Below are 22,448 nucleotides of genomic sequence, written 5' to 3' on the forward strand. Positions count from 1 at the left end.
TCCAGGAGGAGAGGTGTCATTCGAATCCTTTATAAAAGGGCAAGGATGAAAGTGACCACCCGCCACACAACGTGGCACCAGGGTTCACTAGGAGGAACCATTCCAGGAAATGACCCAAGATTGTGACAATGTCACCAAGATATTTACAAATAAGCCAGGATACTCACTGCAGGTAGGAGGGGGCGAGGAGGACGCGGGGAAGATTCAGGGGCGAGACGGACAGAGGGAGGATATAGGTTCCAGAGGCTTCAGTTTTTAGGGCTCTAGTGGATCCGTTGAGAGTGCCCTTGAGGAACAAGGTTCTGAGAGGGCTGGGAGCAATCGCCGGTGAGCCCAGGGCACCAGCTTGCGCCCCCCAACTCCCACGCGGGTCTCGGGTTCGACCATCCCGGCCCCACCCAGCCCGGCGCAGCCGCATCCCACTTGCCTTCCCAGTAACGGTTTCTGGACCCGTGGCCTCCGACCCCTCCCCCCTTTCCAGGCTCCCGAGAGCCGCAGTGCCGCGCCGCTTGGAGAGGGGTAATCCGCCCCGGAACCGACGTGAGCTGCCCCGGGGCGGGGTCCGCGGAGGCGGCTCGGGGATCTCCCCTCCCTGAATTCCGGCCCGAGGTCTCCGCACCCCAGCCGGGGTTCGCACCCGCCGCCTCCACATCCCCCCCGCACTCCCCCGGAACGCCCCCTCCGCTCCTCCCCGTCGGCCCCGCGCCCGCTCCCTCCGCCTCCTTCCCCCGCCCACCACCCCCCCCGCGGCGCGGCTCCAGTCCCCCTCCCCCTCCCTCTCCCGCCCCCCCCGCCCCCCCCCGCGGCGCGGCTCTCACGCGCAGCCGAATTCGGCGCCGCCTCCATCAGAGCCGAGCCGGCGGCTCCGCCGAGCAGGAGCTTCTGCCGCCGCCGCCGCCGCCGCCGGGCCCTCCGCTTCCCCTCCCCGTCCCGCCCCCCAGCCCCTGGCGCCCGGGTCCCCCTCCCCACCCTCCTCCCTCCCTCCACTCCCCCGTCTGTCCTCCCGCCCCCTCCGTTCTCCCTTCGGCTGCCGCCGGAGCCCGGCCCGCGGGCTGGGCTGGCAGGAGGGCGGCGGCGGCACCACCATGAGCTTTGAGGGCGGCCTCAGCGGCAGTCTGCGCCGCGGGGCGGAGAGCGGGGACACCGAGCCGCCCCCGTCGCCTCCCCCGCCGCCGCCGCCGCCGCCGGGAGAGCCGGCCTCGGTCCCCGCGCTCCCACGCTACCTGCCACCGCTGCCCGCGCCGCCCGCGTCCCCCGAGCGCGCCGCGGGACCAGACGAGCCGCCGACGGAGGTGGTCCCGCGGCGCCGGGGCGCGGACGAGCTGCCGCCACTGCCCCTGACGCCCGCCGGCCAGGAGGTGTCCGCGGCTGGCGACTCGGGGGAAGGTCCGAGGCGCCTTCCGGAGGCGGCGATCCCTGAGGCGGCGGCGGCGGTGAAGGGCGTCCCCGGGGAGCCTGAGGCCGGCGCGGGCGGGGAGGGCGAGCGGCGGGGCGCCGGCGACCAGCCCGAGACGCGCTCGGTGTGTAGCAGCCGCAGCAGCAGCAGCGGCGGTGGGGACCAGCGCGCCGGGCACCAGCACCAGCACCACCAGCCCATCTGCAAGATCTGCTTCCAGGGCGCGGAGCAGGTAAGGCCCTGGGGGACCTCAGAGCAGCTGGCAGTGGGCTCTGGTCTGGACTGGACCGGCTCCTGCCCCGGACGGTCCACCTTTCAGCACCGCGGACAGCGCTCGCCTCCGGCTTCCTCGCCAGTCGGGCTTGTCTAGTCCGGCCAACTGAGCGGCTGCTACTTGTGTTCCCTTTTCCCTTTCTGCGAAGGCAGATGAAAATGTCCCGGTGGCGAATGCAAGGTTTAATTTGATCTATACTTATTTTTTTTCCCCCACCTGCTTTGCAGTTACGCATTCCTCAGGTGCTTTAAGGATCATGTCCTAAGTATCTTTTGCAAATTGCTAAATGGATTTTGGTTTATAGAGAAAAACAAACGTATATCCCTTTTTCTACAAATGTGTCCTGAGGCAGAGAGTCTTAGAATACAAACTGGGGGTGAGTCATGCCAGAACCAAAAAGGACAGGGTCTTTACGTATTGCAAATAATGTTAACTTAATCTCACTGATGTGAAGAACATGTTACAGTTTTTACAAGAGAAATAGGAATGTACTTTGACCTTGTGAAAGAAAGCCTATTTAGCTAACAATGTATTTTGTATTTTGTTAGAAACATAAATTAAAAACTAAAATTAAAAACTCCATTAGAGGTGCATGCAAACTTATATGAGAGTAATCATAGAGACAAGAGGATAATTCGTCTCTTACGTGATATGAGAACACATTAGGTTTAATATTTTTAAAAGTAAGGAAATTGCATAAGAATATGCAGGCTTTCAGGAATATAGTGCCCTAAGTCAATATTTATGATGCTACATTTAGAAAAAAATAAAAGCATAATGCTATTGCAAGCTACTTTCTGGGATGCCACGCATTTCTTCTTTAGCGATGATTAAGAATAACTGCAGAGGAAATGCATCTGACCATCCACTTAAAAGTTATTAAAGAGATTTAATAGTACAGCTTTCCCCCAAGGGTATTGGGAGCTATATCTTGCAGACATTTTGTATGTTGGTAGAACATTTATGTCATAAGTCTAAGCAATATCTTTGAAATAGTTTTGCGACTTTAGTTTCATTCCCACCAGAGGTATAAAAATTTAACTTTATTTTCTAGGATAGTTTGATGCTGGTATCCTTCCGGGTAAATGGCTTTGAAAGAAAAGAAAGCAAGTGTTGTGTTGTGTTGTTTTGTTTCTTTTTAAATTGACACACAAGTGTAAATATTCACATGAGCTATTTTCTTTTCAGGGGGAATTGTTAAACCCCTGCCGCTGTGATGGGTCAGTTCGATACACACATCAGCTGTGCTTGCTAAAGTGGATCAGTGAGAGGGGTTCCTGGACCTGCGAGCTCTGCTGTTACAGATACCATGTCATAGCCATTAAAATGAAACAGCCTTGCCAGGTAAACATCCATGACATTTTTTTTTTCCTGAAATGCTTTTGCTAAACATGTGTGCATTTGAGTTTAGTTACTACCAAGGATATTTACATATGCTACTTACAAACATTTTATGCAAATCAAAATAAGCCAAGATTTAGAATTTGTTGAGTTGTGCTTTGAGAAATTTGTGACATTTTTATCTGAGAAACTCAAGAGACAGTTTATTCAAGTGGTTTCCTTTATTTGTTGCTTTTTGGTAAAGTTATGCCCATCTTTGTTTCTAAAAGGGCAAGTTGGTAAACTGCATATGCTTCAATTAAATCAGTTATTATTAATTAGAAATATTACACAATTTATTTTAAGAATACTTTTGTTAATTTAAGCATTGAAGCCCAGAATGGGCTCCATTTATGGGAAACACACGCAAGTAAAGCAGAACTTTACGAGTCTGGAAACTTCAGTGGAATCTATTAGTTTTAATCTGAAAACTCTTTTCACTTAACTGGGCTCTTTTTCATATGATGCTGCATTTGGAAACTTTGGCTACTTTCATTTGCTGTGTTCAACTACATAGTGGATGCAGAAATATTTCCAACAGTTATTCTCAATAATACCACTGAAATTGCGTATATTCTTAAAATTTTTGTGTATAATCACATAAAACACAATACCCATAACCCTACAAATGCCCTTGGAAAAACAGGCTTTGGTTTTTTCACAGTGAAACTGATTCAGATTCCTTGAAAAGACCAGTGGGATGTAAAATTCAACATATTAAGAACGACATATTAAATTAAAGCAGAATAGTGTGTAATTGATGAGATCTGGTAGTAACATGTGGCTGAAGTTAAGCAGACATAAAAGATTAAGTTCAAAATAGAGACCAAGGTTGCAGTAGCAGGAAGAGGGGGAAGGGGACTGAAAAGTTAGGAGGGGAAGAAAGTCATAGAATCTAGTGTCCCTTGTTTCTGTTTAACAAATGTAGTTTGCATTGAGCAGTATAAAATAAGTGACACTGTTAGTGACTGCAGAAAGAAACAGGAAGCTGAATTACTACTGCATTAATAATTTAAATTTCATAGATTTTAATTTGCACATCCTTCGTATGGTTTGCAATTAATTTGCATCTCTGATAGTCATCATTTAAAGCATGATTTGCAGGCATGAGATAAAAATGTGGATTTTTTCAAGTTGACCAAAGGCTTATAAATAGTTTGGAGAGAAGAATAACTCATGTGGATAAGTGATACTATCATGCTGAAAATAGGCACAAACCTGACACTTGTTCCCAGAACCTCTAATTGATTGAACTACCTGGGTATCAATTTATAGATCTATCAAAGTTGTCCTGAAAAACAGATGGAACCATGTCTGGATATAAGGATAAGAGTGGTATCACTGGATCTCCAATAATTCTATGACTAGAAACATGCGGAGATGAGAAGGGGGGAGTTTGGAACTCTAGTGAAAAGTCCCATGGGAAGTGTTATGACCAGAAGTTCAAGAGCTCAAATAGAATGCTAAGTGTTTCAGAAACTTATGGCTATCATATATTAACTCATGTGGGATGATCAATTTTGAAGTCAACAGAAATAGGTCCTTGATATAATTTTAAAACAGAGAAAAGACAAAGGGCTGGGACAAAAAGTACTGTTTGGTAATTCTATAGCAAAATGAATTGACTTGCTATTATGTATTCTTCAATCATAAAACCTAATCATTCAATATCATTTTAACAAAAACATTTCCCCAAAGTGCGTGTACGATATGACCAAAAAATTTAAAAAATTACACTAACCCCCAAACTAACCCAGTGTTACTAATACACTAGAATTAATTTTATTATGACATATGCAAATACCACCCTGATCTCTAAGGTGACCTGTTTGTTAGACTGAATTACAAAATAATATTCAGAAACAAAGTTGATATGAGTGTGATGATGATAGCTTAGATCATGCTCAAGAAAATAACTTTTCAGGACTATGTTATATGCCTAAAAACCTCAGTACTTTGAATGAATGGAAATCAGTTATAAGGTTCTTAGAGTGTGGATTTTCTACCTAGGAGCAATTTATTCTCAGATGAAGTTTTATTAATTGTCTGATGCTTCTCTTATGAATCACCTACAGAATGAGCATTTACTCTGATTTTTGGTTTTCTTCCTTGCTGGTGTGAGGCCTATCAGATTCAGCATTTATCACATGCACACTTTTATGACCTGGCAGAAATCCATTTCTTCACGGTGTAGGATCAAACAGGAAGTATGTTTTGGCACCCCCCTTCACTTTCCTTATCTCTCTGTCCTAAGTATAGAGCCCTCCATAGCTGTGAGTGGGTGGTTCCTTGGATGTAGAACAGAAGAGAGAATAAATAATAATATTAACAGAGAACATTTGCCGCATACTTACTCTGTGCGAGGCACTGTTCTAAGTGCTGTACATATGCTGATACTGATGTTTCATCTTCATAACAAACCTATGAGGTAGGGAATAGTATAATCACTATTTTACACAGATGGAAACTGAGACAGACACAGAAAAGTTACATAACTTCTACGGGTACATATCTAGTCAAAGGCAAAGGCAGGATTCCAAATTTAGTCAGTCTGGCTCTGAGGTCCATGGTCTTAGCCTCCATGTCCCATATTAGAAGGTGATCTCAATCCCATCATGGCTTGTCGTGTGCAAAGGTGAGTCACTCAGGAACCGGTTTTACCCTGGGTCTCTAAAATAGTCTAGAAAGGCTATGACTGTTTATTGTTGTATAACAAATCACCTCAAATACTTAGTAGTCTGAACAACAATCAGTCATGATCTCTCTTCAAAGCCTGGGCTGATTGAGGTCAGCTGGAAGGTTCTTGTCCATATGTGGTGTCAGCGGGGAGCCATGGTCATCCAGAGGTTTGACTAGATTGGAGTACCCAAGATGGCTCACTTGTAGGACTTGTTCTTGGTGCTGGCTGTCGGCTGGAAGCCCAGCTGGGGCTGTCAACTGGTGCCTCAGTTCCCTTTCCCTGTTTTCACAGTACACTGGTGGAGTTCCAAATGCATACAGATTTCTTCAGGCCCAGTCTTGGAAGTGACACAGTTTCGTGTATGCTGCCTTCTCTTGATTACAGCAAGTCACAGGACCAGCCCCCGTTCAAGAGAAGGGAAGATAGACTTCACCTTTGGAGTCTGTCCTTTTAAGAGAAGCGCTATCTTTAATTCACAACAGGAGATAGCTTCTAAAAATAGCTCTATCTACCTACCCTGGTCTCTGCTTCAAGTACTCGTTGGGCCCAGATAGGTCAACAGGAACCATGACGTACCTCCTAATGCTCAGAAATAAGGAAACTTAAAAAAAAATGTAGGGGAGGTCGACTCCATCAGTGAAGCCTGATGCATACCCTGAAGCACTTTCAGAAATGATTACTACCGTGAGGCGTCTCCTGGTGCTCAGAGGGATATGGGGACAGAGAAGGGCAGCTAACCAAAAATTTGTGTGTGTGTGAGAGTGTGTATGTGTGCACGCGCACCTTGTGCTGCAAAGTCTAAAACTAAAGTTTTACTTGTTTTTTCCATTGAGATTAGAGTTCTTTGAGAACTTGGGTCTAAAACTCCCCATTTTAGTGATGTTCAGCAACATGACCCAGTAGAAAACCCGATGTATCCTCTAAGCATATTTAAACCTTAATTGCTGTGTCATTAGCAGTAGGAGTTAATTAAGACATTCCAAGTAATTAACATGCATTTACCCTCCTACCTACTTGTAGAATCTATTTCATTGGTTAACATATTCAAGATGGTGCACTAATAATATTTTAAGAGTAAAAGCTAATTCTGTTTTGAATCTCATAACACGGTATAAAATTAGTGGAATCTAAGTATATATCAGATCAAATTTATCTTGCGATGTTGGTAACATTAATTAAGCTATATTCAAGTTTATGGATGCTTTCAGTACTTTTTCAAGAAATACAGATGTTTGAAGAGATAGTGTTTATTTGGTAACATATTGTATGGGAAACTCAAGACTTGTTATAAAAGACTGAGCGCATTGCCTAAATAGAAAAACACACTATAAATGGGAGGTACTCCTGATGTTACCTTGCACAACTTACTTAACTCTTTGTGCCTCATTAGCTCATTTTTTAAAAGTGATCTCTAAACCCAACCTCAAGCTGGAACGTGTAACATTGAGGTCAAGAGTTTCAGGCTCTACCGACTGAGCCAGCCAGTTAACTCATCTTTAAAAGATCATAAGGGCACCTATTTTATCTACTATTTTGAGGACTAAATATATATGTATTTATTATAACATATTATATATGTACATATGTACATACATATGTACATATATAATATATACTATTATATATGTATATAATATATAATATATAATATAATGTAAAATATAATGTATTGTAGGTTTTGAGGACTAAATACATAATATATGTAAACTGGTTAGAGTAGTGCCCAGCACATACTAGGTGCCATTTTAATATTGGCTCTGATTATTATTACTTGTTTATTCAGCTAACAGATGGGGACCTTCAGTCATTCATGGGTCCCTGTCGTGTCCTTCATGTTACCAACATGAATTTAAGGACTTCTCGTTCCATATCATTCTTTTTCACTAGATGTTTACCCCTCCGCTTTTTCTGGGAGAGCCCATCCCAGTCTGAAAAATTTGTTTTTGTAAATAATGAATGCATCAGCATTTTAAAAACTCAGGGGCGTAATGCGATACAGTGTTCTCAGCACACATCTGTACTTTCCAGATACCCCGCCGCAGGGGTCCTTATTGAAGTCTGCTCGTAAGCGGAGTTACGAGATGCTTCCACAGGTGGCCAAGCACACAGCGCTGCTCAGCTTCTCAAGTGTCACTTGTCTACGCTGAGAAATCTCCCTGCTGGGTGGGACGTGTGTGCATAAGAGGAGGTTGAAGAAGCCTCCAGAGATCCCTGGGGAGCATCCCGAAGAGGCACAGAAAGTGGGCAGAGCATCAGTCAGGGTGAATCGTGGTGTCCATCAGCTTTCCTTCTTCCCGCCTTACTTAAGTACCGAAAGAAAGGACTAGGAAGGATCTTGCCTTGGAGAGCATTGAAAGTTGCATGGGGCCATATATACCTTTGTGAATATTAGGCCCCTGGACATTTTTACTAGCCTGTAACATTTTTATCTGCATTCCCCTTATGGCTTCTCCTTTCAACACTTAGAGTGTGCTGTCTGCAACAGGTCAGCTCATAGCAGTAAGAATGACGGGAAGGTCTCCTGGGAGGGAGAACAACTTGGGAGTGTTTTCCATTGTTATCCATATTCTTAAAACTCTGGGGTGCATCATGACAGTTTTCAATTAGAAAGGAAGTTGGCACCAGATAGGTTCCTCAGGGCTCATGTTTGGGGCATATTTGTAAAGTGTTTATAGAACTTTAACTTCTCGAGGACCAGGGTGTCACGAAAGGGGTGGTCTACCTTCAGAAGTGATGTAACCATTCTCATGATGTAGCTGATGCACTAGGAGAAGTTGACAAGTTATTCTAGAAAACTGAATGTGGTTTTTTGTGTTTTTTTTTAAGATTTTATTTATTTATTTGACAGACAGAGATCACAAGTAGGCAGAGAAGCAGGCAGAGAGAGAAAGGAGGAAGCAGGCTCCCTGCCAAGCAGAAAGCCCGATGCAGGGCTCGATCCCAGCGACCCTGGGATCATGACCTGAGCCGAAGGCAGAGGCTTTAACCCCCTGAGCCACCCAGGTGCCCCCTGACTGTGGTTTTGAAAATGTAGTAAGAAATCATCAGAGCATGAACTTTAGCAGTATTGCATGCTGTCATTTGAAATACTTCAAAGCATTTGCATTTTATGGCTTAAAAATGTCTGCATGCGTACAACCTGGTTGGCGTGGGGAGCCTCCTCTTTTTTTTTTTTTTCCCTAACTGTTGCTATTACTAACATTCTCTGTAGGTTTGCTAGCAAATGGCAAGTTGAGGAGAAGCTTTTCATTACCATGCCTGAACAACCAAGAAACAACATTAAAATGTAATATTTAAATGCATATGTTGGCATATTTTATAGGTAATTAAAAATGTCAAAATAAACAAAGAACACATCATGAGGCAATTTGCTCGCCTTTGAAATTATTTTCGTTTCGTTTGCTTACTAATTCTCAAAACACATGAATCTTCATTTTACTCACTAGAACAGATTAATGATTCTCTGCTGAATAAAATATGTAAATTACACTTTGTGTACTACTTATAAGCCATCTAACTTATTGTATAGGCCACATGTACTGGGATTTTACAATTTGCCTCAAAGCCAGATTGTTCTGAGATGATAGTAAAAAGAGATGGACTCCATTAAGGCGTTGTGTGTCAGCATGGGCCTCGACCCTTTATTGAAAGAGGATTGGGGATGGTGTCGCCCAGATGGGTGAAACTCTCCAGAACTCTCTTCTACACACATTTGCTTTTCTACATTTCCTACCTCTTCTTAAGTGTATTTCCATTTTGATATCTTCCTCTTCTTTACTCTCTTGGCCCCTCCATCGAGTTGCCTGTAGAAGAAAGAACCCCTGCCCACAACCCCCACTGAGATGGAGCTTGGGCAGACGTTTTTGGTCAAAGCAAGTTAGGGTGGCGAGAAAATTTGGGAGTGGTTGGGTAGAGGAACCTTGCTGTAGCTACAAAATGTCTTCGCTTGATGACATTTATCTTGTTATATAAACCAGAGTTTAGAAAATCTGTTCTATAAAGGGCCTGAGAATAAATATTTTAGGCTTTGAGGGTCTAAAATATTATAGTTACTGTCCTAACATGAAAGCAGTCATAAACATTGTATAAAGGGATGAGTGAGTGTGTCTGTGTTCCAATAAGTCTTCACTTGTAGGCCCTGAAATTTGAATTTCATGTAACCGTAATGTGTCAGGAAATCAGACCCTCCTTTTGTCTCTCCTCAACCCCAACCATTTAAAATTTAAAAACCGGGTGCCTGGGTGGCTCAGTTTTTAGGTGTCTGCCTTCGGCTCAGGTCATGATCCCGGGGTCCTGGGACTGAACCCCATATCGGGCTCTCTGCTCAGCGGGGAGCCTGCTTCTCCCTCTCCCACCACCCCTGTTGTGTTCCTGTTCTCACTGTCTCTCTCTCTGTCACATAAATAAATACAATCTTTAAAAAAATAAATTTAAAAACATGTGGACAACACAAAGAGGTGGTGAGCTGGATTGGGCCCACATAGATTTGGCAATAGTTTGCCAACCCCTGATTTAAACAAATTGAGTATCAGTAGGGACAAAGGTGTTTTCTGACCTCTTAGGAAATGAAATGGGTGAAGTGTTCCAAAATTTGTGTTTCTTTGGAGTTTTGAGTGAAATCATCATAAACCCCTATCATTCAGAAAATGGTGGCACTGTAGCTCCAAAAACAAAATGCTATTAACTTTTTAAGACTAAATATTAAAACCATTGTTTCTTCCAAACCATTTTTTGGTTGTGTCAGACTCAACCCTCCATTTCCAAGAGGAGCTTTAGTTAAGTTAGAAGCAGAAGGCAGAGATATCCCAGAGCAAGCCCTCAGCGTCCCTGGAATAGGCAATCTTCTCATCTCCTTGAGTTGTAGAATGTATTTTAGAGAGTGTTCGCAGATCCATTCCTAAAACAAGTCCTTCCAGACTATCTGCAACCCAACGGATATGCTTAGAATACCGCCTTTTGAATGCCTTAAAATAATATTTAGTTTGGTTGGGGTTTCCAAGCTTGCCTTCTAGGAGGGCAAGCTTATCAGCGAGTGGGATGGGTTTTAGAACAAATGTAACACAGCTCAACATAGCTTGGGAAAACTTCTCTTTCTTGGTCACTCTGTGGTCATGCAACCAATACTTGTAGAATGAGTGAATGAAATGAATGAATGCATGCTTAAGCGAATGTCTTAAAAGGTAAACTGAACCATGGGGGTTATGTTCCTATTCCTGTGGTGAGAACGTGTCCTAAGGAAAATAAATTGCCTTCTTTGCTCACACATTAGTCATCTACTGGTTGTTAGTTCTTAACTTGTTCTTAATTTGTCTTCTAAGAATTCTATTCTCAACGTGCTAGGGCAAAGTATGTTCAGTTCTTCAGACCACAGGAAAAAAACCTGAAGGGTAATAGAGGGATCTATTTTTAAAACCTAAAATTAAAAAAAAAAAAAAAGGTTCCAGAGAGACATGTCTGCTCTTTTCACAAAATAAAATGTCATGAAATGAGTCCCTGTAAATGTGGAATTACCCATGTGGAACACACTTGCTTTCTTGAGGTTGTCATTGGTTGAAGGATTTAATCTAAGGTCTGTCCTGAGAATTTGAATAATTTGTTGGAAATTTTGCTGTACGATCATGAGTATAGATCGGCTGCTAAGAATGTGTTCTTGGTAGAACTTTTTTGGCGTGTAATCTTTTCACCTGGCTGAAAACAAGGTGACTTTTTTTTTTCTTTGACAAAAGGTCTGTACAGTTGTAAGATAACTTCAAAGGTGCTTTTCCACTGGTGATAACAGTACTCCAACACAGGGAAATGTAGTAAGAGAATGGACTGTTTCTTCCTTGCTCATTTCCTGCTTGGTGTGTGGCTTTGTTGTGATGTGACTGATAAACTTGGCTTCCTTCTGTCTTTGGACCTCGTAAGAGTAGAATGTGGTACGACTGAGGGCAAGGCGAGTGTACTTCTGACCTTTTGGGGCAGCAGGGAGGGGACTGACAGGAGAGAGTTGCCTACAATTACCAGTAAATGGATGGTGGATTCAGAGTTCTCTCCAGGAAAAACTGCACTGTGGCTTGCGCTTTCTGTATCCTTGGATATTTGACAGCATCTCCCCTGCGAGCATAACTTGTAATTCAACAGCTGTTCAACAAGATTTATGGAAACGGAAGTCCCATGTAAGTAGAGGTGGACGGCCTCAGCAGGAAGCAGTCACGTGGGAAGACGTGCCAGAAACCTGGCAGCATTTCTCTATAGGCAAAGTCAGTAAGGGAATTTACTGAGGAGACATTTCTTATTCCATCCTTCCTCTTGGGTGTGGTATGCTCTGGAAACTACTGTATAAAACCATGCTCTCTCCAGTTTTTATCTCTTCAAGACAGTTGGGCAGTGTATCCTTAACATAGGAATAAAGTGCCCTTGCCTTAATGTGCCTTTTGGTTTTGTTTCTCATTTTGGTATGCTAATTCTGTGCAAGTGGCCAAAGCTTAATTTGGGCGCAGGGGGCCCTCCCATATGCATCTAGCTCTAATTACGGGAACCTTCTGGGCACTCCTTTGTTATATATGGACATGCACTTGTGCCGCAAAGCTCATTTGTGTCATGACTCTGAGTTACAATATAGTTCAAATAAACAAGGAGCTATTTCAAGAAATGTATACAGGCTCGCCTTGGTTTGTTCAGCCTGTTAAAAAAATTTTAAGAATGGTAACATTTCTCACAAGTATCAGGGGATTTTACTTATTTTCTTCTGAAAGAATACTCCAGAATATTCCAGGAAATACTTTTGTTCTTATGCTCTTTTCTTTCCCCCCAATATTAACTTCTTTTCTATGTTACATTTATAATTTTTTACATAAATATGCATGTAAGAGGCATCTCTTTATTAGTATAAAGAAAAAATAACTTAAAAAGTTGTAGAGTTGAAAAGAACATAGGGTTTACTAGGAATATATTTGGCATTCAATAAATATTTTTTTCACACTCATTCCATCTTTCTCTTCCTTTTCTTGACATCTTCCCTTATTATTTTAGTGGGAGAAGTAGATGGGAGCTTGCCAGGGGAAGCTCCCGTCCTTTTAGAGAGGAAAGGTTATTGATCCTTACCCACATTGTATCCTCTAAGACCAAGCTCAAACTTGGAAGTTGAAAGAAAATTCTGAATGTAAAATCACCTTTCCATCCTTCTGAAACTGTTTTTCTTTACTTTTATGGTGGACTCTCAGTCCTACTGCTCTAACTTCTATTAAAGTCATTTTCAGATCTAGACAAGACTTCTCAGTGATTTGAGAAGTAGAAAAAGAAGTGAAAAAATGCTAAGCCAACAAGATTTTAAGTAATGGTGCCAAAATTTGTTGGGTAGCTTTGGATGACATGATGGTTCTTAGACTATGGAGGGAAAGACTATTGGATATTGAGAACTTTTTGAGTAATTTGGTGAAACACGTAACAGTGGGTGACTCATCTCCTACTTCCTGCCTGGCTCTTCTCTCTGACCTGCATTCTACTGTTACAGAAAAGGAAATTTGAGATAGAAGATACTACTTTCATTTTGGACGTGATTAAGCTCTACTACAGTAAACTTTAGGGGGAAAACACCAACCATTCCTTGAATTGCTTGTTGGGAAAATTTCAGTGCTAAGTGATGATGAATGTGTAGAGGTTATTAATATAACAGGGCATAGCAATGGATTAATATGTGTTTATTTTTGGTCTAAATGATGATTTTACTCATGTCAGGGGTTAATTCAAAATATTCCATCTTTGTTATTTCCTATTTAGAATTATATAATCGATACTTTTCTGTTGATTATTTTTTCACACATCCAACAAATTGACCACCATTCCATAGGAGGCACTGTTTTAGGCCCTAGAGCTACAGAGTTAGGTGAACTTTGCTTCTTATTTTAAATTGTTGATGGTGAGAGAGAGACTGTAAAAAGGTAAGCAAATAAACATTAAAAAGTAGGTAATTATAGATTATGTTAATACTTCTACTGGAAATAAGCCGAGTGGTTAAAACAGGGCATGCTAGAGTGAGCCACATGGTCCTGGATTAGAGTTGGAGACATCAGTATAAATTCATGGTTTGCTCAAAATAGATATAAATATTTGTAGATATGTGCTTATGCATGGGTTAGTATACATACCTCCATTTCCTAGCTCTGTCTGCTGAGAGGGCCTAATGGTTGTGACACTCCAGTAATAATAAACTCACCTAGCACTAGATCTTGGTTTCCAATACCATTTTCCAATCAAGGGAACCGGTCACATACAAAATGGTGTTCTTACACAAGATGAGGCCGGAGTACCTCGTACTGGAAAGTGCAGAAGTGTTCAAAAAAACAAAAGGATGAGGAATAGCAATGCAACATAAAGACCAACCTGAAATGGCTAAATCTGGAACACTTTGAGCAATGAAATAAATAATGTAGTATTGGATGATAACGCAGACTATCATATAAACATCCATGAGTGCATATTGATATAAATAAATAAATGACTGAATGAGTGAATGGGGGAGAAGAGACAAATCTCCCTAACTGAAGAACTCCAATTTTTTTTTTTTTTTTTGCATATCGCATGATGGAGTTGTGTTCCAGTTGTACCCTCCTGAGTATGGGATGTACTAAGTGAATTGCTTCCCAAGAGTAGATCGGTTACAAGGTATAAGGAGCAGGGGAGTGACCTTCCAGTAGAGAAGCCTGGCAAATAACGATGTTAGCCAGGTGGTCAAGTTTAACATTGCTTGTGATGAGTCCTATTCATAACGTATGCTGTTGTTATGATGTGAATGAGACTATTTTACCTTTGTGGTCTTCCTCTTAAGAACCTATAACCTGGGTGCCTGGGTGGCTCAGTGGGTTAAGTCGCTGCCTTCCGTTCAGGTCATGATCTCAGGGTCCTGGGATCGAGTCCCGCATTGGGCTCTCTGCTCAGCGGGGAGCCTGCTTCCCTCTCTCTCTCTCTCTGCCTGCCTCTCTGTCTACTTATGATCTCTCTCTGTCAAATAAATAAATAAAATCTTAAAAAAAAAAAGAACCTATAACCTAGTCTAATAATGAGAAAAACATCAGCCCAAACCAAATTAGGAGATAGCCTACAAGTACCTGACCAGGGCTCTTCCACATTGCAAAGAAAAAATAAGGAAAGTCCCAGAAACTGTCACAGACAGAAGGAGCTCAAGGGATATAATGACTGAATGTACTGTTGTGTCTTGGATGGAATGCTAGAACAGGAAAAAAAAAAAAGGACACTGGAGAAGAACTAGAGAAATCCTAGTAAAGTGTGGAGCTTAATTATACTGATGCACCACTGTTATCGTATTGGTTGTGACAAATGTATCCTAACATAAGATGTTAATGAGGAAAACTGTGCGCAGAGTACATAGGAACTCTTTATACTAGTTTTGTAACTTTTATGTAAACCTAAAAATATTCCCAAGTCCATTTTTTTAAAGGAAAAAGTGATGGGGAAGTCTACGTCTATCTAGGTAGAGTGGGTAGAGAAAGTCTTTCTGAGGAGGCAACATCTGAGCTTAGGCCTAAAGGTTGATGATAATCCCACCTTTGAAAAACCCTTTGAAGAGCGTGCTGAGAGGGAGAGCTGCTGAACCAAAAACTCTAAGGAGGAAAGAGCTTGGTATGTTGGAGGCAATAAAAAGAGGACCATGATGGAGGAGAAGTGATATCATTGGGGAAGCAGGAGTGTACCTCACCATGTAGGCTCTCATGAGGAATTCATGTTTCCTTCTAAGAGCAAGGAGAAGACATTGGAGAGTCTGAGGTAGAGGAGTAATATAGTAGTAATAACAGTTGTCTTTGATTGCTTTGCGGAGACTGGGTTGGAGAGAGGCTGGGCTGGGGCAGGAATGCCGTTAGAAAGTTTCCTTGGTGGGTGGATGGGAAGGACATAATAGGTCATCATGACAGTAGAGACAAGGGAAAGTGGATCCATTTGGAAAATGTTTAAAAGTTGAAGCAACAGGTGTGTTTTAATTTTGTTTTGTTTTTTTGTAATTTATTTGAAGGCAAAATATCTGAATTGACTTGAGGCTACCGATGGTCTTTATCTAGCTATCAGTTAAGATCAATATTCATGTGTTTTGTCATAGAAATATTGTGTTTAGTTAATAGGATGTTGACCTAGACCTTGCTGACCATGTGGGAATGTTCCATTTATGTTGAAATGCACCATATCATATTTTAAAAATATGGACAATTTCAAATTCTGAAACATATGTGGTCCAAAGTATTTGGGGTAAGGGATTTTGGCCTAATACATGGTCTATCCTAGAGAATGTTACATGTACTTCTAAGAAGAATGTGTATTCTGCTGTTGTTGAGTGGTGTATTCTATAAATGTGTGCTTGGTATAGTTGATTGATAGTGTTGCTCAAAGATTCTGTTTTCTGTTAATTTTCTGTCTAGTTGAAAGTGGGGTCTTTACATTTCCAACTATTATTGAAATGTCTATTTCTCGCAATTCTGTCAGTTTTTGCTTTTTGTATTTTGGATCTCTGTTATTAGAAGCAAATATATTTATGAGTGCTCTATCTTCTTGAGACTTTGACTGTTTTATCATAACAAAACGTCCATTGTCTCTAGTAGCAGTTTTTATCTTAAAGTCTGTTTTGTCTGATATTGTTGTATCAACCGCAGGGATGGTATAGCCACTCCAGCTCTCTTTTGGTTACTGTTTGGGTATATACCCTTTTTCACCCTTGTACTTGCACCCTATTTGGTCTTTGAATCTATAAAGTATATCCTTGCAAACAACATATAGTTGGATTGTTAGTGGCTAAGGGAGTTTGGACCTGCATATGGTTGTTCCTGGAATAGAGCCTTCCGAAAATCAATAAATGTTGTTGAGCTTAGCTTCTTTGTGAAGTTATCAATTTAGGGAGAGTCTGTGATTCTGCAATCATGGTGATCATGTGCTAAATGAGATTATGTGTTTCAAATCCCTAATCAAATTTTTCTGTTAACCCATGTATTTGTGCAGTTGCCCTCTCCCGCAATCGTGAAGGAACTGTGTGGTTTTTCATTACCTTCTTTTTCCCCAATCACCTGAGACTTGGTGTGAGTAATTGAGGAATTGTGGGACTCTATGCTTTTCAAGTAAGTGGGAGATACTTACTACCATTCATAAATATTCAAGTGCTTCTTCTAAGGTCTCCACAGCCTCCCAAGTATGAGTATGTGGACAAATTAGCTTTTGTAACTTAAGCCCTTTAAAAAAATTTGTTACACATCTTCTAGAGGGATTGAGATTATATGAGGGTCAGTGTGATATAATAGAAACAAGCGTAGCCTTTAGCAATAGGCAGACCAGGGTCCACATTTTAGCTCAGCCACTTACCAAGCTTTGTGACCAACAGCAATGCCATAGGTCTTAATTTCATCGTGTTTTGGGAAGGTTAAATCAAGTAACAGTTTCAGAGTTCTTGGCATGTGATAGTGCTTTATTAATTCCAGACTTCTAACCTTGTTAGAACAAGAGTTGTAACACATGCAATTCTGCCAGATTTTGTATTTGTTGTTTATTGATTCTTTAAGTAATACAACAAATTTTTAATTACTAATTGATAGGCACTGTTCCAGGACTACAGAAGAACAAGAGAGTAAACAAAAGAAATAAAATCCCTGCCTTCAGGGGCATATAATCCAGAGAGGGATAAATAAATAAACTCTAAATAAAATAAAAATAAAATTAGTTAGTGGTAAGTGCTAAGGAAAAAAATATTGGGGGAAGAACAAGAGACATGAAATCTTGGGAAAGGATGGTTAAGTTTTTAGGTAGGTTGGTCAGAGAAGGCTTACCAATCCACGATCTTTGACTTTGATTCTCAGAATTTTTTAATTTATGGCTTTCTAGAGATAGGGTATGCAAATGAATATTCACCATGACTAATTTTCCCACTGAAACACATTTTATTCTGGGTTTCAGTTTTCTGTGAAGTAGCAAGGTCAATATTTATTGCCTATATTTTTATGATTTGTATCAATATATTAAAAGCCTCAATAGTGACCAATCTCCTAATCCATTCTGTTATCCAGGATATCATGGTAAAGATTCAGTATATTGGTTTTAGGAGCAAGGAAAAAGAGTATAATCAGATATTAAAAGAAGGAGGATAGTGAAGATTCTTCTTGAGTTATTCACTGTTCCATCTACAGAATTGTCAAGAGGTTAGGATTTTAAAATAATATCCATGGTATTTGAGAAATTCAGCTATTTCGGATTATAATTATTTTTTAAAATAATCTCTATGCCCAATGTGGGGCTTGAACTCAAGACTCCTCAGTCAAGAGTCGTACACTTCACCAGCTGAGCCAACCAGGCACCCCTGGATTATAATTACTTTTAATAATGATTTTTATAAGTATAGCGATAATAAAATAAGTAAAAAATGAATATCGGTCCAATTTTCTCCTAGTGTTGAAAAACATACAATTTTTGAGATGGATTGTTTTAAAGAGAAGCTCCATTATCTCATTGAATGTCATCTAGGAAACTTAGCTATTTGGACAATGAATGTTTGAGGCTGTGATTTTTAAGATAATATAATTGGGAGATACTGAACATAAGATGGCCACTATGAAAGTCTCACATTGACTTAAAGAGGGGAAATGACTTTTTATGTTGCTTCTGGAGCTACGGAAACTGACATCTGGGCTCCCAAAATCCATTTGAAATAAATGGCTTCCATTCATCGGTGCAACAGGATGCTGGGCAGCCCATCTTTTTAAAATCTCTGCCATTGACAGAGAATATGAATATAAAGGAGTTTTGAAGGGTGAACACTCCATAATATGGAGACATTTTGTTTGAGCTTGTGGTACTTAGTCAACAAAAATGGAATAATCAGTTCTGCAAATTTGATGGGAAATGCCATCTATAACGTACAACCCTTAGCTTTCAAAGGCCATAAGCGAAGTGGATTATTACAAATCCTTTATTCAAGAGAAAAGTGATGGTCATTTCATGGTGAGTAAGATTTGTATTTATCAACACAAGTAAGAGGTGAGATAGGTCATCCTGCGGATACGTATTGCCCATGGAGTCCTACTCTGGGTCTCCCTGAATTTGCTTGATTGCCTTTGTAGTGGATGAGTTCAGGTCATCTGTTCAAAGTTTAAAGTCTTTCAAAATAAGTCAGTTAGTGGCGGGTCTTGTCGATTTGTCTGAGCAGGCATCTGAGTGTAGGTATCCCCAGTGAGATGTCAGAAGAACTTCACTATGCAACTCCGCCCTCTAGTGTTTCCTGTTAACTCCACGTTCCTGAAATGTGTCTTAGGGTGCACAGAATTCCGTCATCTTAGAGACATTTCTCTACTTTTTGCATCTTGTTTGAAAATACATTTGGCCCAGGTTCCATTTACTTAATTGTCATCTGTTATTGGTTCACCTGATTTGTTTAAAAAAAAGCTGTCTTTTTCTATTTGATTAAATCAAATATTTGTTTTCTTTTTTTTACACTTTGCGATTTGAGGGAGTTAGATTTCACTCTGTTCAGAGATTTTGGAATAGCCACTTTTTATAAATGGTTTAAGTGTAAAGTATGTGAACTCGAGGAGAACGTTAAATCCATTTAAAGTGATTTTTGGGAATGCATTCACATTTTGATTGCCCATTGACTATCTAGGCACAAGTTTAAATTGAAGACAATTATAGCACCTAGTCGTCTCTGCCAAAATATTTGCAATATATTGATGATTAAACATTTTATAGATATTTTTGTCAGCAAGATGCAAAAATCCTTTATTTGGGTTCATAAATAATGAAGCAGAGTTTTTTCTTTTTTTTTTTTACGATTTTATTTATTTGACATTTGAGATTATAAGTAGGCAGAGAGGCAGGCAGAGAGAGGAGGAAGCAGGCTCCCCACCAAGCAGAAAGCCCGATGCGGGGCTCGATCCCAGGACTCTGGGATCATAACCTGAGCCAAAGGCAGAGGCTTTAACCCACTGAGCCACCCAGGCGCCCCATGAAGCAGTTTTTTAACTTGAAAAACAGCGAACTGCATTTTGGCTTTTTTGGGAGGGGGGTGTTGGCTTTAGTTTTTTTAAAGAGGGTCTATTTTATTTTACTTAGGGCAACATTTTAAAAGAGAGTTAGAAGAGAAGCAGTTTTCTTGATGTAAAACTTATGAACTATATTCGAAGATGAGGTTTTTAATTACTACTGATTGTTTTACTAATGGCAAGTCATCTTGCTTGAGGGAGAAAATTTTTCCAAGCAGCTTGAGTTCTTAGTTAACAACCAGAGGAACTGTAATTAAGCAGTAACTAGGCACTCACTGGCCATCTCCTGGGGTTCATCCCTGGTGGGAGGAGATGTGGAGAATGAATCTCTCGTTGTGAATCCCCAGGAAAGTCTCAGTTGCTCTGGAAATAACTGGAAACAACCAAGAAATGGAGGAAGGAAAAAGAGATATGTAGAGTTTTCTTTTTCTATATATAGAAATATATATATACAGATTATTTATTATATAATTATATAGATATAATTTCAGTTTAGAGGTATGGGTGTTTTAAGACCACTAACAGTGAACATTAGACAAATATTGTTTGTCTGGACTCACAGGCATGCCCTTTCCATATCAAGGAGGCTACAATTACTCTTGTTTTGATGCATAGAAAATATGACATATTAGTTACTAAAAATTAACAATGCATAAATACTCAAAGAACTTGGCTTGTAACACTGTCCCTGACTCCTTGACTGAGTAACTCTTTTATCAAATAGTCCAGGAGAGCATGGCAAAAGGTATAAGGAATGTTATGTTTGGTCAGGGAAAACCATTTCAACTGTGGTTTCCAAGTGTTGGTGGGACTGGGGACTGTAGGAATGTTAAGCTTCTGTTAGACAGTGATGTGGCCATAATGTTCATTAAATAGTTTTTAAATAGGGTTAAAGTGTGGGGGATTATATGTGAGTAAATAAATACATAAAATAAAAACAGTATCTTTTGCATAAAAATGTATATATAGATCTTCTGTCTTATCAAAAATTGAAATATATTTCTAGGCCAAAATGAATTTTAGAGAATACTTGATAAAGCCAAACGTGATAATAATTGCATACATTAGCATGGTTAATTTGCAGCTCAATATCTTGGCAGCTAGTGTATATTTTAGTTTGGATGGTCAGAAAAATATTCTTCACCAGATTTTGATACAGTAAGAAAATGATTTGTATTACTTATTAAGTGTCTTTTTTCTCTCAGCTGCAAACCATGGGGTACTAAATGACACACACAGTAAATTAAAATTGTTTTGCATGGTCAACAACACGTTTTCAGCAGCTAAGCCTTGAGCAAATGCTGAGCATGTGAATTTTTGTGGCAATATTACAGCAAAGGGTTGGTACAGAATTGGATGGTTTTCAATAAAATAGCATGAAGTTTCACTGAGAGTAAGGAGAGAAATGCTTATATTGATAATGTATCCACAATGCATGTTCTGCATTAACACCATTTCCTAGCAGCTCCCTGCTCACAGGTCACTATTCCCATGAAGGACTAAGAGAATATTGGCTATTGTTGGAGGCGGTTTTAGTTTGTAACTTGAAGACAAGGTCCTTTATGCAGATAAGGGGCTAACTCTACATGGTACAGTTGTATGCTATGAAAAGTAATATGGAATTCCTTATCAAGTATGAGTCCGAGTTCTTCTAGCTCTTCAGACGGGAGCGAGCTCACTGCTCGTTGGTTATCAGAGTCTAATGATGGAATTGCTTCCAGATGTCTGATCAGAACCAAACCATGCCGGCAAAGTGACTATACCATGATGAAATGATACAGTTAATCTCTTTTAATTTCTGTATAGTCAATCCATTCAGAACTCCATACCATGACGATATTGCTTTATTGACTTCTAGCTATTTAAGGATTAAAGCTAGCTTGGTTACATACCAAACAACTATGGAAAGTGATGAAGATTAGACACATGTTTACTTGAAGTGGAACTCAACATGTCATTTCCAGGACTGAAAGAATTTCTTAAGGATGGTTGAGATTGGTTTGGAGTGGGAGGTTAAGAGTACGTTTGGGCACCTCCCCGTGGACACACTTTCTCAGGCTGACCACCCCTGAACCTTGGATGAGCCTGGGAAACAAGCACATTTGTTACAAAGTCTGTGTTGGGCTACAATGGCTGTTTTTAGACATACTTCCTGATAATAGGAGCCGCCATTTTCTCAAGCACTGTGCACCAGCCACTTTGCAAAGTGCTCAAGAGGCATTGCCCTTTGTCTTTCCCAGCCTGCTGTAAGAATGAGCAGTCTAGAAAAATGCATCTTATTCTGAGATGCTTCAGTTTAAGTTGTGCCAAGATTTACACGATCACACTGAAATCAGTTTGGGAAAAGGGAAAGAACGCTTCCCTCTCAGTGATCAGTGAGGAAGGCTGAATACTAGTTCCCGAGCCACCATGCATGACTGTGGAATTTGGAGTAAGTCTAATGATGGACTGAACTGTTTTAAACTGCACAAATAATTCAGGAAAATGTGATATTGTTAAAATGTATTTTTTTTTAAAGATTTTTTTTTTTATTTATTTACTTGACAGAGAGATAGAGAGAGCACAAGTAGGCAGAGTGGCAGGCGGAGGGAGAGGGAGAAGAAATCTCTCCACCGAGCAGGGAGCTTGAGCAGAGTGCCTGATGCGGGGGTCAGTCCCAAGGCAGATGCTTAACCAACTGAGCCACCCAGGAATCCCAGTTAAAATGTATGT

General features: G+C 40.8%; 1 protein-coding gene across 1 annotated transcript in view; it reads left to right on the forward strand.

The window, feature by feature from the left end:
• The first annotated feature begins 1,085 nt into the window (after nucleotides 1-1,085).
• MARCHF11 (membrane associated ring-CH-type finger 11) overlaps nucleotides 1,086-22,448 on the forward strand; it is a 99,342-nt gene continuing 77,979 nt past the window's right edge. Inside the window, exons 1-2 of the mRNA XM_046000639.1 lie at nucleotides 1,086-1,628; nucleotides 2,859-3,014. Of these exons, the coding sequence (XP_045856595.1) occupies nucleotides 1,086-1,628; nucleotides 2,859-3,014 (699 nt within the window). The remainder of the gene's footprint in view (nucleotides 1,629-2,858; nucleotides 3,015-22,448) is intronic.

Source organism: Meles meles, chromosome 3 (genome assembly GCF_922984935.1).
Source record: "Meles meles chromosome 3, mMelMel3.1 paternal haplotype, whole genome shotgun sequence".
NCBI classification, from domain to species: Eukaryota; Metazoa; Chordata; class Mammalia; order Carnivora; family Mustelidae; genus Meles; species Meles meles.